Source organism: Anolis sagrei, chromosome 5 (assembly GCF_037176765.1).
Source record: "Anolis sagrei isolate rAnoSag1 chromosome 5, rAnoSag1.mat, whole genome shotgun sequence".
In the NCBI taxonomy this organism is placed as follows: Eukaryota; Metazoa; Chordata; class Lepidosauria; order Squamata; family Dactyloidae; genus Anolis; species Anolis sagrei.
This window is the reverse complement of record NC_090025.1, coordinates 101899898-101919133: the sequence shown is the minus strand read 5'-3', so window position 1 is coordinate 101919133 and position 19236 is coordinate 101899898. Positions and strand designations below refer to the sequence as shown.

The 19236-nt window shown below is 42.7% G+C and overlaps 1 protein-coding gene across 1 annotated transcript; it reads right to left on the bottom strand.

The window, feature by feature from the left end:
* Positions 1-8322: 8322 nt before the first annotated feature.
* Positions 8323-18177, bottom strand: CREBL2 (cAMP responsive element binding protein like 2). The gene is made up of 4 exons (XM_060778119.2): positions 17998-18177; positions 15520-15717; positions 12414-12561; positions 8323-9099 (listed from the first exon to the last, which is right to left on the bottom strand). The coding sequence occupies exons 1-4, from the start codon at positions 18010-18012 to the stop codon at positions 9095-9097; spliced, it is 366 nt and encodes a 121-aa protein (XP_060634102.1). The 5' UTR covers positions 18013-18177; the 3' UTR covers positions 8323-9094.
* Between the last annotated feature and the right edge of the window lie 1059 nt (positions 18178-19236).

The following is a 19236-nucleotide window of genomic DNA, read 5'->3' as shown; positions in this document are numbered from 1 at the left end:
CTGTGAAACGGTAGGAAGAAATGCTTTGTTTTCCTCCCTGCTATAGCCACTTGTGTTAATAAATGTTCCTGATTGTATTTGATGAATAGATACAACCAGATCTATGAGAAGTGGAAATATTAAATACAACATTTTTAAGGAACTCTGATCGTTAGTTTACTAACGTGGTCCAGATCAGGGCAGCATATGAGCACTGCATGTGGCTTGCCACAGCATATTTCAAAATTCTGGGAGGTCTGGAGCAGAGTGTTCAGAGTTGATGGTTCGATGGTGGTAACAATGCGGACAGGGACATGAGAAATACAAGCTCTAATCCCCACTCAGCCATGAACCTTACTAGGTGGCTTTGGGTCAGTCTTTGATTCTTGGTCTAAATCTCCACAAAGAGTTGTTGCAAAAATAGAAGAAAGAGGCATGTAAGCTGCATCCAACTTGTTGGAGGAAAAAGAAAGGTATAAGCAGGGTGGCTCATCCATTATGCGAAGTAAGTGGTCACAGAACACGTTTTTTGCCAGGGGCGCAGAGGCGCCTCTGTAAATGCCCCTCGACAGTCACTTGAGGAGCACCTCCTCAGCTCACAACAGCCCTAGCAGTCGGGGGAGAGCCTCGGCTTTCTTGCCTCGCTGCCGGGCGATCCTCTTCCCAAAGGGGCCGGGCCCTTGAGCCCCGCCTAGCCCCTCTCATTCCTGCTCCACCCGGCCACTGGGTGCGCGAGCAGAGCCGGCGCTCGATCCCTTCCCCATGACCGGCTTCCTTTCCCAATCCCCTGGCGCTCCACCCGCCTCCTCTCCTCTCCCCAAACTTTGGGTGGGCCAAGGGGTGGAGCCGCCGTGCCTGGCCCGCTTCGGCCCCAGCGTGCGCACCAAAAGTCGCCTCTTCTCCTGACTTTCTCTTCAGCCATTGGGGCCAAGAGAGAGAGAGAGAGAGAGCCCCTCCGGCTGGAGGTATCTCCCATCTCCGCTCCCTCCTTTGTTTTTGCACCTATCTTCAGGAAAGGTGGGCATCTCCACCTCTCTCTCTCTGTCCCAATGGCTGAGGAGAAAGTCAGGAGAAGAGGTGACTTTTGGTGCACACGCCGGGGTCTTCAGGCATGCCTCCGGACCCAAAGCGGGCCAGGCAAGGGAGCAAATGCGGCAAGTGTAGTTACTGGGATGTATAGTTCACCTACAATCAAAGAGCATTCTGAACTCCACCAATGATGGAATTGAACCAAATATGGCACACAGAACTCCCATGACAAACAGAAAATATATATCAATGATTGGTTGGGGGGGGGGGGGCGCTTCTATGGCAAGCACCCTCAGAGGTAGTGAGGTCTGTTGGAAGTAGGAAAATTGGTTTATATATCTGTGGAATGACCAGAGTGGGACAAAGGACTTTTGTCTGCTGGAGCTAGGTGTGAATGTTTCAACTGACCACCTTGATTAGCATTTAATGGCTTGGAAGTGCCTGGGGGGGATCTTTTGTTGAGAGTGATTTTATGTGCCTGATTGTTTACTCTCTGTTGTTTCGCTGTTGTAATTTTTGAGTTTTTTAATACTGGTAGCCAGATTTTGTTCATTTTCATGGTTTCTTCCTTTCTGTTGAAATTGTCCACATGCTTGTGGATTTCAATGGCTTCTCTGTGTAGTCTGACCTGGTGGTTGTGAGAGTGGTCCAGCATTTCTGTGTTCTCAAATAATATGCTGTGTCCAGGCTGGTTCATCAGGTGCTCTGCTATGGCTGACTTCTCTGGTTGAAGAAGTCTGCAGTGCCTTTCATGTTCCTTGATTCGTGTATGGGCAATGCTGCGTTTGGTGGTCCCTATGTAGACTTGTTCTATAGTTTTAACTCTCTGAGCCATTTACATTTCTCTCTCCTCCCAGAAGAGGGTGCTGTTGGCATTAAGCCGTTGTGAGCAGCTGTTCATGTCAGTTGCATCTGTCAGTTGATCAAATATCACCTTTCATTTCAAAATTCAAAGATATCCAAAGGCAGACACAACTGTAAATGTGTAATCCTACCACGTTACAAAAACATTGTGTGCAGGGAGAGGTAACTGATGATGTTCCATAACAATCCCCAGATTATTAACACCCTGCAGATGAACTCAGCTGCTAGCCAAAATAAGAACGGTCTGTCTGCATTTGACATTAAATGTATGGCCTTCAGGTGGTGTGTGAATCCAGAACTATTTTGAATCAAGCCCATAGGCTTATAACCTGGTCCATGTCTGTTTCAGTGTTGTCAACCCTCTCCACACTCCTTCCAATTAGCAAGGAGGAGAAGGTACCCTTCCTTGGCTTCCTTTCCTCATTTCTGTCATGTGTCCTTGTACATGCCATACTATTATTACTGCCAGCCTGCTACCCAACATCGACTGTGAACTTCTTCTGTCCATAAATTCAGAAGTAGGCAAGAGAGGCAGCAAGCAATCTTGGGAAGGAAGGAAGCAATATTTCTGGAAAGTGTTCTTTTAGATTCCACAAGAGAAAACATCTTGTCTTTTGCAGAATCTCTTTCAGACATCCTTTTTGTTTGGAGCTGAATCATAGAATCATAGAATCAAAGAGTTGGAAGAGACCTCATGGACCATCCAGTCCAACCCCCTGCCAAGAAGCAGGAATATTGCATTCAAATCACCCCTGACAGATGGCCATCCAGCCTCTGTTTAAAAGCTTCCAAAGAAGGAGCCTCCACCACACTCCGGGGCAGAGAGTTCCACTGCTGAATGGCTCTCACAGTCAGGAAGTTCTTCCTCATGTTCAGATGGAATCTACTGTATTGTAGTTTGAAGCCATTCTTCCGTGTCCTAGTCTCCACGGAAGCAAAAAATTTATTTATTATTATTTATTTTGAGGTTTTATATACCGATTCTCTCACCTTCAAAGAGGGATTCCAACCGGTTCACAACATGTGTTAACATACAAAAAATATACAATAACAACACAATGCCACTTCATTACACGATTAAAATATCAGCACCATACACATTAAAACATTATCATCCCAGTTAAAAGAGCTTGCTCCCTCCTCCCTGTGGCTTGCTCTCACATATTTATACATGGCTATCATATCCCCTCTCAGCCTTCTCTTCTTCAGGCTAAACATGCCCAGCTCCTTAAGCCGCTCCTCATAGGGCTTGTTCTCCAGACCCTTGATCATTTTAGTCGCTCTCCTCTGGACACATTCCAGCTTGTCAATATCTCTCTTGAATTGTGGTGCCCAGAATTGGACACAATATTCCAGGTGTGGTCTAACCAAAGCGGAATAGAGCATGGGGAGCATGACTTCCCTAGATCTAGACATTATGCTCCTAGTGATGCAGGCCAAAATCCCATTGGCTTTTTTTGCCGCCACATCACATTGCTGGCTCATGTTTAACTTGTTGTCCACGAGGACTCCAAGATCTTTTTCACACGTACTGCTCTCGAGCCAGGCATCCCCCATTCTGTATCTTTGCATTTCGTTTTTCCTGCCAAAGTGGAGTATCTTGCATTTGTCACTGTTGAACTTCATTTTGTTAATTTTGGCCCATCTCTCTAATCTGTCAAGATCGTTTTGAATTCTGCATCCTGTCCTCTGGAGTATTGGTTATCCCTCCCAATTTGGTGTTGTCTGCAAACTTGATGATCCTGCCTTCTAACCCTTCATCTAAGTCATTAATAAAGATGTTGAACAGGACCGGGGCCAGGACGGAACCCTGCGGTCCGGCTTCAGTTCAGCTTCAGATGACAAGAAAACATGCTTTTGTTTTGTTTTAGAAAACAAATGCAGCTCAATGTGGGCCTGCAATTCTGGGATCTGTTACGGCTTCGATTTCATAAATGTTGCATGGTCTTGGGACTAAAATACCCACCTTGCCAGAACATGGGCTCTGTAAATGTTGTCAGACTACAAATCCCATCAGTTCTTCACCACTGGTTATGTTGATTTCCATCAAATCATTTATTTTGGTCATAGACCAGCAGAGAAAATAGAAGTCACTTTTCATACAAATTTGGTACGTTTAGTACATCTATATAAATAAAAATGTAATGGTCGTTTGTGGGATTAACATAACTCAAAAACCACTGGACGAATTGCCGCCAAATTTGGACACAAGACAACTACTCACCCAAGGAGTGACCACCACTCAAAAAAATGATTTTGTCATTTGCAAGTTGTAGTTGCTGGGATTTATAGTTCACCTACAATCAAAGAACATTCTGAACCCCACCAACGATGGAATTGAACCAAACTTGGCAAACAGTTCTCCCATGACCAACAGAAAATACTGGAAGGGTTTGGTGGGCAGTGTCCTTTGGTTTTGGAGTTGTAGTTCACCTACATCCAGAGATCACTGTGGACTCAAACAATGATGGATCTGGACCAAACTCTACAAGAATATTCAATATGCCCAAATGTGAACACTGGTGGAGTTTGGGGGAAATAGAATCTTGACATTTGGGAGTTGTAGTTGCTGGGATTTATAGTTCACCTACAGTCAAAGAGCATTCTAAACCCCACCAACGATAGAATTGGGCCAAACCTCCCACACAGAACCCCCATGTGGGCCACAGCAACGCATGGCAGAGGATGGCTAGTTAAATATATATATATATATATAAATACTGAAGCACAATAGGGATGAGGGAGTGGAAGGGGAAACAGGGTAAAAACATACAATCCACAGGTCCATCAGCAAATTATAGATTCAGGGAAGATTATTATTGGACACACCGTTGACTTTTGGGACTAGTCATTCCCTGATGGATTTTGTATGCTGCTGCACAGAACTTTGAAACATTGTAGGTTGTTGCTGAATTGGTATCTGCAAGTAGCATGGAGGTATAAAATTGTCCTGAATGGCCAGGGTGCTTGTATATCAGAGGTAAGATAAGCCTGGCGTGGATAACCCCGTAGAGCAGGCACTGAAGGAGCACATGTTCTATTGTTTCTACATGACCCGAGTCACAGGGGCAGAGTCTCTCTGGGAAAGGGATCTTCCGATAGCGGTCTGCCAGTACAGCTGATGGGAGAGCGTGGCATCGAGCCAGGGTGAAAGCCCTTCGATGAATAGGAACCTCTAAGTTTGTTAAATATGCCATAGGGGAGGCAAGACATCTGCTGTCTTCATTGATAAGGAAGGTTGGAACAGAAGGCAGATCTAGTTGGCACTCTGTGTATGGTTTGTGAATTGTAGTCCATGGTCCTAGTTATAGAGTTTGCAGTTTTGGAGGAGCTTGGAAGTTGTCAAAGGGAAGACATGATGGGAGAAGCTGCTGTTACATGCTCCCCATTATTGCAGGCCATCTCACACTCACGTTATTTCTACTGCTGCATATCCTGGTCAAGGGAACCAAACAGCCCTGCTCCCCAAATGCAAAACCCATTAGAGTTGGGTTTTTCTGCTTTTAGCTACACAGTTCAAACCAGCAAATATTTGCCCGGGAGTAAATTCCACTGACCCAGATAAACACCTGGAATTAGCCTATTGGCTGCATTGACCTCTGTTGTTCTTATTCTCAAACAAACATGCCCAAGGTCAGACTAAGCTTCTCTGTAGATCACCAATACCACATTGGGGATCAGTGTTCCTTTTTTGCAGGGGTGGACAAACTCCAGAGCCAGAGGGTATTCTTCTGTCCACAGAATTCATTAGGTGGCTACATTTTAACCGATTTTATTGCATTTTAATGTGTTTTTACTGTTGTTGACCTGTTTATGTTAATTGTTGTGCTTTAACTGTTTCTTTGTCGGCATCTAATAACTGCCAATTGTAAGTCGCCCTGAGTCCTCTTTTGGGGGTTGAGATGGACGGGATACAAATGCTCTAAATAAATACATACGTACATACATTGAATCCTCTAAATTAGTGGTTCCCAACCTGTGGGTCCCCAGATGTTTTGGCCTTCAACTTCCAGAAATCCTAACAGCTGGTGAACTGGCCCATCTTCCTCCAATACTCACATCAACTGCCACTTCACTAGAAACATTCCCAAGCCTTTTCTGAATTTCAGCAACAATACATTCTTTGCTCAAGAACACATGACTGATTTTTTTAAGTTCCTAGTTCATATCCAGCTCTGTCACTCATTTCCACCTGCTACTAAGGGGGCTGTTCAAATCCTGAACCGATGCTTGGCCACTGTAACGGACTGGATGAGAGCGAACAAATTGAAACTTAATCCAGACAAGACAGAGGTCCTACTGGTCAGTTAAAAGGCCAAACAGGGCATAGGGTTACAGCCTGTACTTGACGGGGTTACACTCCCCCTGAAGGCGCAGGTTCGCAGCTTGGGAGTGATCCTGGACTCATCGCTGAGTCTGGAACCCCAGGTCTCAGCGGTGGCTGGGAGAGCTTTTGCACAGCTGCGCCTGTTCCTTGGCAAGCCTGACTTGGCCACAGTGGTCCACGCTTTTGTTACATCCCGAATAGACTACTGCAGTGCACTCTATGTAGGATTGCCTCTGAAGACTGCCCGGAAGCTCCAAATAGTCCAACGTTCGGCAGCCAGGCTGCTCACCAGGGCTGGGTACAGGGAGCGCACAAGCCCTTATTACACCAACTCCACTGGCAGCCTATTAGCTTCCAAGCTCAATTCAAAGTGCTGGCTTTGGCCTATAAAGCCCTTAACGGTTCTGGCCCAGTTTACTTGTCCAAACGTATTTCCCGCTACGCTCCACCTAGGGCCTAAGATCATCTGAGAAGACCCTGCTCGTTATCTCCCCATTGTCGCAATCGCGTTTGGTGGGGACAAGAGACAGGGCCTTTTCTGTGGTGGCCCCTTGGCTATGGAACTCCCTCTCGAGTAAAATTGGATCGGCTGCATCCCTCTTGTCCTTCCAGAAACAAGAAAAATCCTGGCTATGGGATCAGGCTTTTGGAGAGTAGGCTAACTTGCTAACATGCTTACCTATATAGAACTGATGGATGTCCCTGTTTAAATCGATGACCGCTGATTGACTGTTGTCTGTTTTTATACTGCTTTTATATTGTTCATATGGTTTTATACTGTCTATACTGCTTATATTGCTGTTTTATTATATTGTTCTTAAATTGTATATTCATGTTTTGATGTGGGCGCTGATTTGTTAGCCATCCTGAGGAGGTTGAGATAGGACAGAATAGAAAAGCCCTAAATAAACAATTAATAAATAAAATATCCATGGTTACGCAACACCCAGAAATATGGAAATTGCATTAGTTATGCAGTAAGATTTACTCAATCACATCTGGATTGATAATTTCAGAGAAAATGACACATAGGGATTATTTTCAGTACAATCTTTATAGTTGCCATGAAAATAATGAAGGGACACACAGTGTGTTCTGTGCTATACACTACTGTGGCTAACCTTCCAAGACATATTTAAAGCATTGCTATAGATCAAGGGTCCTCAAACGTTTTAAACAGAGGGGCCAGGTCACAGTCTCTCAAACTGTTAGAGGGCCGAATTATAATTTGAAAAAAGCATGAATGAATTCCTATGCACACTGCACATATCTTATTTGTAGTGCAAAAAAACACTTTAAAACAATACAATAAAATGAAGAACAATTTTAACAAATATAAACCTATTAGTATTTCAATGGGAAGTGTGAGCCTGCTTTTGGCTGATGAGGTAGGATTGTAGTTGTTGTTGTGTGCTTTCAAGTCGTTTCTAAATCTGAAACGACTTGAAAGCATGTAACAACAACAATAATCCTATCTCATCAGCCAAAAGCAGGCCTATACTTCCCATTGAAATACTAATAGGTTGACCCCGAGCGAGGGCCGGGTAAATGACCTTGGAGGGCCATATCCGGCCCTCGGGCCTTAGTTTGAGGACCCCTGCTATAGATGTTTAAAGAACTCAGAGTAAGTGCTGAAGAAAAATCATGTAGTGCAGTGGTTCTCAACTTGTGAGTCCCCAAATGTTTTGGCCTTCAACTCTCCACTCATGACCTTTCAAAACAGTGGGATCTTGTGCAGCACTAGTTCCGGATCTCTCTGATGATGAGCACACCAAAAGTGTCAATGAAGGTCTGCATGGAAGCTAAAACCCATACAAAATTTAGAATTTTAGAAAATGTTATGCCATCCTTTAATAAGCCATGGCTCACTGGAGAGAAAGAAAGAATGTGGAAGCTCATGTAAACGAGAACACCCTGCATTCACAAAGAGAATGCCTACATATGGTTCTGCAGGAAACTGGGGAAATTATTCTTTGCAAGTACAGTGTGAAGTGTAGCTCTTATTTTTGAGAGAAAATGTACATGTGAAGGAACACACTGTTCTATCAGAAACATTAACAGAAGCCACATCTACAAATACAGTGAACTGAATTGGCAGAATGACCGTAATTCTAGATGGAGGGTACTGTTCCCAAATGGTTCTCTTTATTTAGACACAAAACATCCAAATACAGGCACTCTAGCATCAGAGACAGGGGAAGAGTTCAATTTAACCCCAGCATTCAGCAATGCAATTTCACACAGAAGGACACAAAGCATGATCTTAAGTATCTGCAAAAGGCCTTTAATATTGTCTCAAATGCCAGGTGAAGAGGACCTGTCTAGAAGTACTACATGAGTGCACAGCAGAACTGATACTAGAAGGAAGGATTTCTTTACCCACAGGCCATATATTAGCTGTTAAGATAAAGGAGGTAATGGCAATCATATATTTGAAGTTTATGCTGAAATACAGCAATTAGCATCACAACATATACCACAAATATAAGCATGACAGCTTCGGTGTCAATATCAAACAAATGAGATCCGAATTAATTTTATGTCTTTTCTAAATTGCACTACTATGAGTGAACAAATAAAACCTAAGTCATAAAGCCTAAAAGCAATTACTATACAAGGTTAAATATTTACTTCCCTATTAACAGCAAATATAAATACACACAAACATATATACATTGCAATATATGAAAATAATATGGTCTTAAAAGTCACACATTTAATCCTACCAGTCTGATATCACATTATTTTGGTCATCCAACAATCATGTTCTTTGCAACATAATCACTGTAATCATTCAGTGCAAAGTGTTACATTCAAAGAAAGACCATACATCACTGTTTTATTTTTAGGAACTTTAGCTTAGAAGTATGAAGATGAGTCTTAGATTATTAATCTTCACCCTGAAAAAAAAGTTGAAAATACTCTTAGTTATTTAAAATTTCAGCCTGTCAACCAAAACATACTCTAAAATACAAGGTGTTTCAAAATGATGGACCCAATTCAAAGCAGTATACAGGCAGTCCTCAAGTTACAAACAAGATAGGTTCTGCAAGTTGGTTCTTAAGCTGAATTTGTATGTAAGTCTGAACAGGTACAATTTTTAAATGTAATTCCAGCCAAAAATATTTTTCTTTTGGTTTTTGATAGAATAAGGAAGAGTTGACATCTCTGTGGTGTTTGTTTTGCTCTCTGTGCTCATGTTCAGAAGATTTCACCTCATTTTCCTCAAAGGACCAAGGCAGAGACATCCCCAGCTCATCCCCTGTTTGGGTATCAGCCAGTACGTCAACAACTTAAATTGAGAAATAGTTTTCTAAGATCTACAGAGACAATCGCTGGAACACCTCAGCAAGCGAGAGTCCAAAAGTGGCAGGCTCAAACCCAGAACCTCAACCAATGGCTGATACCAAATGAGAGACTCCCCCCTGGGCACACAGAGGACTGGGCGACTTGGAAGGCGCTGAACAGACTGTGCTCTGGCACCACAAGATGCAGAGCCAACCTTCAGAAATGGGGCTACAAAGTGGAATCCTCGACATACGAGTGTAGAGAAGAGCAAACCACTAACCACCTGCTGCAATGCAACCACATGCACGATGGAGGACCTTCTTGCAGCAACACCAGAAGCACTCCAAGTGGCCAGATACTGGTCGAAGGACATTTAATCAACTACCAAACTCACAAATTTTGTATTTTGTCTGTTTGTTTGCTTTGTTCTATAAGAAATGTAATTATTTATCGCGTCATCAGCAACCATACCATTGTATTACATTTCTAACAGAACAAAACAAACAAACAGATTAAAAAAGCACAAATTTTGCAAACTTGAAATGTAATATAATCGACTGGTTGCCCTGACACGACAAATAAAAAACCTCATTTTCTGTCCCTGTGATCATTGGATTTTGAAAAAAAAAACTTGTAGTGGAAACAAGGATTGGTGATAAGGCTTCAGTGGAGACACCTTTTCCCCATGATAACTTTTCCAGGAGTGAATTTCCCTTCCAAGATGTAGATTTATCTCACTTCCTGTTACTTCACCCCATTCTTAACTATGAGTTGTTTGTAAGTCGGATGTTTATAACTTAGAGACTGCCTGTATTTCATGATGGCGACATGCTACAATTACACAAACAGGTAAACTTGGTTTTTAATATTATCAAGTTTTGCTAACCATTTTGAGCCAGAAACTAATCTAAAACATTATTCCGCAAACAGCCCAATTGGCCTTATGTTGTGGGATTGCCATCTTGCAAAGAACTGAGGCTAGGGGCTGTTTGTACACTGGGAGAGACATCTAGTGGTGATCATTTGCAACTTTCCACTCTTTCAAGGGATAAGTTTCATTCATGGTTGCAGAAATATACCAATTTCAAAGAAGAACCATCTTTTTGAAACACTGTACACTTACTATAAGAAACTTTGTATTATACTATATACTTGTGTACAGTATCTCTATAACTGTTAACACTGAAGGCTGACACTGTCAATTCTATTACTTCCATATTATTCTAATTTTATTGGTTACACATAATTATTGTAATGTTAATTATTTTTTATTGAAATAAAAACAAAACCTATATTTGAATGTACAAACAAACAAACAAAATAAAATTAAAAATACTTTTTTTAGAATTACTTTCCACATTTTCTTTCCCCACATATTCCTTTTCCTTTCTTTTTTGTTGTTGTTGGGTAATTAATAACTGTCCCATTACACCTGCAACTTAAAGCTATTGTCCTCCCAACCCTGCTATACGCCTGCGAGACATGGACTGTCTATAGACGTCACATGCAACTCCTGGAACGATTCCATCAGCGCTGCCTCTGGAAAATCTTGCAAATCTCTTGGGAAGACAGGTGGACAAACGTCAGCGTGCTGGGAGAAGCAAAGATCACCAGCATTGAAGCGATGGTCCGCCGCCATCAGCTCCGCTGGACCAGCCACGTTGTCCGGATGTCCAACCACTGTCTCCCAAAGCAGTTGCTCTACTCCGAACTCGAAAACAGAATGTTGGTGGATAGGAAAAGAGATTTAAAGATGGGCTCAAAGCCAACCTTAAAACTCTGGCATAGACACTGAGAACTGGGAAGCCCTGGCCCTTGACCACTCCAGCTGGAGGTCAGCTGTGACCAGCAGTGCTGCAGAATTTGAAGAGGCACAAATAGAGGCGAAAGAGAGAAGCGTGCCAAGAGGAAGGCACACCAAGCCAACTCTGACCGAGACCGTCTTCCACCTGGAAACCAATGCCCTCACTGCGGGAGGAGATGAAGATCAAGAATAGGGCTCTACAGTCACCTACGGACCCACCAGAACACTGATCCTGGAAGACTATCCTACTCGGACAACGAGTGATCGCGTAAGTAAGTAAGTAAGCAAGGCAGCTTGGGAAAACAAAGCAGTAACTCTCTTGGGAATGACTATTAGGGCTGCCACTACTACTATTGCCATGTTCTTTGTCCTCTCCTGTCCTACTGTAACCAGGAGGTTACAGTCAGCAGTAACTGAGAGAGAGAAAGAAGCAACGGAACCACTCCTTGCCAGCAATTTGTGGTATTATTTTGGTAGCAAATTGCACTACTATAAAATCATGCAGTTGGCTTTCAACGGCATTTTTTTAAAACCTGAGACTGGAGGAAGATTCAGGGACTACAAGAAAGCAGACTACGGGCTACATGCAGCCTACAAATAACATTTCCCCCATCCTTTTTTAGAGTCATCCCACTGATAATATGTTTTCTTGTGGTCAATTTACTGGTAGTCCCTTCCTTTCGCTACAGCTGAGTGGTAGCCACAGTCCGATCGCTACAGCTGAGTGGTAGCCAAATCCATAGTAGCCCGATCAAGGTACACTCGTGTTCTGAAAGCCCAAGTGTTCACTGAAGGATATCTGACCAGATGTTCTTGTTCAACCTAATATCCAACAGGGCTATTCTAAGTATAGAGGAATATAATAACTTTTCTTGTGCCTTATTATTCAGTTGATTTTATAGCTGCAGTCTTATTGCTATGCCTGCTGACTACAAGAGCCACCATATGTTCAAATCTCTTTTCCTCGTTCACCCTTTAATGATTTGATTACAAGGCTTAAGTTAGTGCTTGTTCTTGGAAAGTACCTACTGTTTCAGGAACATAGAAACTCATTCAACCAGCTGCTTTTACTGTTCTTCATTATCCTTACTTTGTTAAAACATGCCAAAATCAGAAACTTACAGGAACTGTGACTGTTGGCATCTGCCTTCACAACTTTGGAATTCCTGGCTGAGTTCTGTTGGGGTTTACTTTGTTCTTCTCCACTAAGCAGAGCTTTAATTTCAGAAGGGATTTTTCCTTGGTCCATTGCCATGCACCACTGTTTGTACTGAAATACAGAAAGACACAAATAAAACTGGATCACAGAAAGTAAATTCCACATTAAACCTAACATAAGTCATTTGTGTGAAGAAGCTTATGGTAACTGCCAACACCCAGACACCTAAAAAGTGGTAGCTGTTGTAGACATGGAGGGCGAAAACAGCACAAATGTATATTAGAGCTATGCTCTTGAATATAATACCTAGATATGACATTAGTTTGGAGGTGGTAAAATCATAGAAGCTGTTGCACTCTAGCACTGCTTGTGCCGTACAGAGTCCAGTAATGCTCTCTAGAAATATTTATTAAGGAAAGGCATGAGTCAGAACTGGAAACTTAAATCATGAACTTGAGATAAGTGCCAGGAAAATAATCCTTTAGTAACACAGTCTCCTCTTAGAGGCTTGAAGCCAAACTACATAATTTAAGCCCGTCCGGACACCCATAACATCATGCCGAACACACCTGGACTTCAAGGACTTTTCGCGGATTCTGTGAGAATGTCTAGTGTGTCTGTTTTTACTCCCTCTGCTCTCAGGCTTAATCTAGTTTCCTGGGAAAACTTCCCATTAGCCCAAGGACTTTCACTTTCTCCTCTTGCTTGGGAACCAGCACTGGAATCCAAAACATCTGCCTGCAATTCTCTCCAATCACACACAGACTCCTCATTTTGAAACCCAACATCCCCTCCATCCTCTGACAAATCCTTGAACACTTGCTGTGCTACAACAGAAGCCTACTTGCCAGGCTGCACCTTTCAACATTTTTACCCCTTTGCTGGGCAAGCTGGGATGACTTTGCTAGGCAAGCTGGGGATGATGAGAGGTGAAACCCAACAAGGTTGGCCCAGGCATGGGCAAACTTTGGCCTTCCAGGTGTAAGCTGGTTAGGATTTTTGGAAGTTGAAGTCCAAAACATCTAAAGGGCTGATGTTTGCCCATGCCTGAGTTAAGAGGGGAGCCACAAGTTGCAGCCCCGCCAGATATGGTGCTGATGGGAGTTACAGCCAGCCAAATGTGGAGATAATGGGATTTGTAACCAACCATATCTGGATTTTATGAGAGTTGTATCCCATCAGCTCTACAGTTTTATAAAATGTCCCATTATACAGATATCAATTTTCTAATGGGACCATTCACAAAGACAAAAAGTTTAAAAAGTAAGTATTTCTAATAAATAGCATTACAAAATGCTTAACCTGGACAGTGGTAGGTATACATACTACCGTGTTTCTCAAACTCTGCTCCTCCGGGTGTTTTGGATGTCAGCTCCCGGAAATCCCAACCAGTTTACTAGCTGTTAGGAATTGTGGGAGCTGAAGTCCGAAACACCTGGAAGAGCAGAGTTTAAGAAACACGGTTCTAGTCTATAAACAGATATGACATGAGAGATTTACAGCACAAATAGTGGAAAATTTATTTATTAACAACATTTATATGCCGCCCTTCTCACCCCAAAGGGGACTCAGAGCAGCTTACAAGAGATATATATACACATACATACAATATATTATATTATTAGCATAGTACAATATCAGTATTAAATATTACTATATTGTACTATACCATTATATTGTAATATTATTAGTAATGCAGTTTTGACAAATTAATCACAATCGGCTTTAAGATATGTAAATAATATGGCTATAGCTCCACAACCACATCTTTTATAGAAGAAAAATATATCCACATCTTTTGGGTATATTGGTAATGGTAACCATCATGTCTATTTTAAAAAAAGGCTCTCTAAATCAGCATTGTTAGAGATATAATTCCACTAATGCTTCCTTAATGACTATGTCTTTGAATTATTTCACAGGACTTCCATTTCAGGAATAAGCAATCACATGAGTAAATTTGGTACTGGAAAGCTGATACTCAGAGATGTGCATGTTCTCTGAATTATGTGCCTGTTTCTCAGAAATTAACTGCCAATGGAAGTAGATTTTTTGCACTCATTGGGATATTAAAAGATTGATATTTGTTATTGGAAATATATTTTTTCCACCGTGGCCCAATGGATATAAAATGCAACAACACTTTCCATTTTTGAAACAATGATGTATAGACAAAATTTACAAATATAGACAATCCCCAAGTTGCTGTCATCTGACTTAACGTACAACTCATAGTTAAGAATGGAGGCGAGACAACAGGAAGTGAGAGGAATCTACCCTTCGAAGTTAAATTCACTTATCATGGGGAAAAGATGTCTTGCACTGAAGCTTTCTCGCCAATCCTTGTTTCCACTACAACCCACATTGTAAAAAAATCCAACTATCACAGGGGCAGAAAGTGGGGTGAATTTGTCTGAACAGGGACACAGACAGCTGAGCAAACACCACAGGGGTGTTAACCCTTTCTATGCTATCCACAGAATGCACTTATTTATATATGTGTGTGTGGCTGCAGTTACACTTAAGAAATGTACCTGTTCTGACTTACAAACAAATTCAACTTAAGAATCAACCTATAGAACCTATCTTGTTTGTAATTTGGGGATTGCCTGTAAAATTATACTGCAACATAGTTGGTTTTATGGAAACGTGTGTTTTCAATTTTCCTTTTGTAAAACTGGAACATTATTTTATATAACTGAAATCTCTTTTCAATGTAAATATTTTGTTTCTAAAACAGCGTGCTAATCCTGCACTTTTTTAAATTTAAAAAACTACTGCATACCCACTGAATCAATGGAATTTATACTCATTTTGACTCACAATCCAACAATTGATGTAATTGACTGGTTGGGAATAAAAAATACAACACTGTCCATGTCTATCAAATGTGACTTTCAATATTTCATGGGATAATATGACAACCCGGCTAGCTACGTGACAATTGCTCATCCCTAAAAGCTGTCCAGTAAATCTTGAAGTTTCTCACTCCAATTTACAAGGAGTTATGTAGGGTATCAAACAGTTAAATATATCAAAACAATAGTAAGGTTAAAAACAGAAGATTACCATTTCCAGCTCTTCTCTGAGAGCACAGATTGCTCTCTCTCTGCTTGAAACCAGCTCTTCTAGGTACTGATACCTTAGCTTCTTCCTTGCCCTACATTCTCTGGCACTCTGCCGGCTCCTCTCAAGTTTGGCTTTCAAATCTATTTTAGCTGGTTTACGGCCTCGTTTCCCTGGTTTCTTCACTTTGCCACCAGCTACCTAGAAAAATGACAGTTACATGCCACTTAGGAAAGAGAGCAATGAGATTTTCCTGGAGAGATTTGTCAAGTAATTACGTAAAGAGTTCTTCCCCACATGGAAAATGGAGATGTTATACTATAACTTCAGCATTTAATATACAGACTACAAAATCACTTGCTATCTGCCATGTTTGCAATTCAAAATAGTATGTTTAATTCAAGCTGAATTAAAATTCTTGACAAATTACTGACTCAGAGCAAAGATAGAAATGCACATTATTATGTGTTTATGTGAACAGTCCTTGGACAGTTCACATAAACACAGGATTTCAAAAAAACCTGTACAAGATTTGAAGACCAACATCCAGGAAGAATTTGCCAACATAACGTCTGCTATGCTGGCAAGAGTCATGACAAGTGCCAGAAATCGGTTTACTTAGTGTATGGAGAATGGGGGACGTCACCTACCTAATCCGATCTTCAAAACTACGTAGAACAAAACTTTATGTATGTGCCTACATAAAAAAAATCTGATTCATACAATGGGTTTCATTAAGTTTCGAAAAAAGGAAGTTATGCTGCTGCGCCCTGTAGAACAGTGGTTCTCAACCTGGGGTCCCCAGATGTTTTTGGCCTTCAACTCCCAGAAATCCTAACAGCTGGTAAACTGGCTGAGATTTCTGGGAGTTGTAGGCCAAAAACATCTGGGGACCCCAGGTTGAGAACCACTGCTGTAGAATGATAGCTGGGTCCGGAAGCTCTGGGCGTTATGGAGATGCCACAAAGGTGGCTGTGAATAAGGGAAGGGGGGGGGGGGGTGGAGTGAGAGCAGGGAGAGCAAAGGATAGAAAGGAGGGGACAATTAGGGTAAGGGTTAGGGCAAGGTTTAGGGTTTGGGTTAGGGTTACCGTAAGGATTAGGGTTACAGTTAGGGCACGGTTTAGGGTTAGCGTAAGACTTAGGGTATGGTTCAGGGTTAGGGTAAGGCTTTCACCATTAAAGAACTCTTATATTCCTTCTGTATTATCTGACTTTGGCCTGGCTTACATTAGCTAAGTCTCTCTTGCACAAACAGTGCTCCCAAAGGAGCGATGTGGCATCTCCGTAATGCTCAGAGCTTCCAGATCCAGATATCATACTATTACCGAGAAGCCTTACACAAGGATGGTAAAACATCAAAACATCCAGGCATCCCCTGGGGGATGTCCTTGCAGACGGCCAATTCTCTCACACCAGATGCGACTTGCAGTTTATCAAGTTGCTCCTGACAATAAAAAAAAGGATTTTTTTTGTTTTTAAAAAAACATTTATTTAATATACCTACATACCTAGGGTCACATGAAACGTTTCTTGGGCAGAAAGGGTTCTAGAGTGGAAACGTGTTAAGAACCCCGGCGTTAAAAGTACAGCAGCTGAAACACTCTGAACAAGTGCTATGTCCTCAACCTGGGGTCCCCAGATGATTTTGGCCTACAACGCCCAGAAATCCCAGCCAGTTTATTTATTTATTTACTTTACTTCTATACCGCTGTTCTCAGCCCGAAGGCGACTCACTGCGGTTCACAAAGCACAAAACACAGCAAAATTCAACATCAATATAAAACAGTTAATAACCTAGTCCAATACACAATTAATACAAAATTACTATAGTAACCATTCCTAAGAATCTCATCATTAAAAACATGATCCAGGTTCGTTGTCCATTGTTCCATTCCTATGTCGTTACCAGTCTTTGTACCAATCATTCAAATGCCTGCGCAAATAACCAGGTCTTTACTCTTTTGCGGAAAACCATCAGAGATGGTGCCAATCTGATGTCCGTGGGAAGGGTGTTCCAAGCCGGGGCGCCACCACCGAGAAGGCCCTGTCTCTCATCCCCGCCAGCCGTGCTTGTGAAGCTGGCAGGATCGAGAGCAGGGCCTCCCCGGAAGATCTCAAAGTCCTGGTGGGTTCATAGGCCGAGATGCGGTTTACCAGATGTTAGGGCTTCTGGGGTTGAAGGCCAAAAACATCTAGGGACCCCAGGTTGAGAACCACTGTTAGATGATGTTTTGACAATTCCTTCTATTGCTTTGTCTCCTGAAAGTAGGAAAGCTATTAGTTTTGTCTTTGTTAAAACTTCTTAGCATTAGAGAATGACTCAAAACACTTGCTCAACGCCTCCTTGTTGCAAGACTTACAACCATAAAGCAGGGCAGGATCTACCCCTCTTGCAAGTAGCAGGATTGGGAGGAATAGCAGGCCTCGGACTGTCTTCCAGCCCCGCAGCCCTTCTCCTCCCTCCCCAGCCCGCACTCACTTTGCTCTCGTCCATGAGGCCTTTCAGGCCAAGAAGCAGCAGCCGCAGCAAGAGGGACAGGCCCTACCCGCCGCCACCTCAGGCGAAGGAGCCCCGGAAGTGAAGGCAACAACAGAGGCGCATCCACGCCGCCGCGCCACACTTCCTTGTTTTGAACGGCTCCCCTTCTGTGGCCCAGGCCCCGAAAGGAGGCGGGGCCTGCCTTCGTCGCGATGCATCTCGGGAGTGGTAGTCCCAATGCCTTCTCGTCAAGCACAAAAGAAGAGGAAGAGCCTCGCTGTAGGAACTACAAGCCCCACAAACGCACAGAATGCTCTTGCATAACAACTCAACGCCGTGTTCTCGCCAGGAGCAGAAGGGAGAGAGGGAAAGAGGCGTCATGAGGCATCGGGAAGGAGGCGCCTGTGCGCCTAGAGCGTCGCCTTGCCAGAGACAGAGGCATTTCCTGTCTCTATGCTGATGATCCTCTCACCCAACCTTTTTGACTTGTATGCAGGACACATCATGCGATGTGCAGGGCTTGATGAATGCAAAGCTGGGGTAAAAATTGCTGGAAGAAACATTAACAACCTCAGATATGCAGATGACACCACTCTGATGGCCAAAAGCGAGGAGGAGCTGAGGAGCCTTCTGATCAAGGTGAAAGAAGAAAGCGCAAAAGCTGGGTTGCAGCTAAACGTCAAAAAAACCAAGATTATGGCAACAAGAATGATTGACAACTGGAAAATAGAGGGAGAAAATGTGGAGGCCGTGACAGACGTCGTATTTCTGGACGCAAAGATGTCTGCTGACGCAGACTGTAGCCAGGAAATCAGAAGACGCTTACTTCTTGGGAGAAGAGCAATATCCAGTCTCGATAAAATCGTAAAGAGTAGAGACATCAGACTGACAACAAAGATCCGCCTAGTCAAAGCCATGGTATTCCCTGTATTAACCTACGGATGTGAGAGTTGGACCTTAGGGAAGGCTGAGCGAAAGGAGATAGATGCTTTTGAGCTGTGGTGTTGGAGGAAAGTTCTGAGAGTGCCTTGGACTGCGAGAAGATCCAACCAGTCCATCCTCCAGGAAATAAAGCCCGGCTGCTCATTGGAGGGAAGGATACTAGAGACAAAGTTGAAGTACTTTGGCCACATCATGAGGAGACAGGAAAACCTAGAGAAGACAATTATGCTGGGGAAAGTGGAAGGTAAAAGGAACAGGGGCCGACCAAGGGCAAGATGGATGGATGGCATCCTTGAA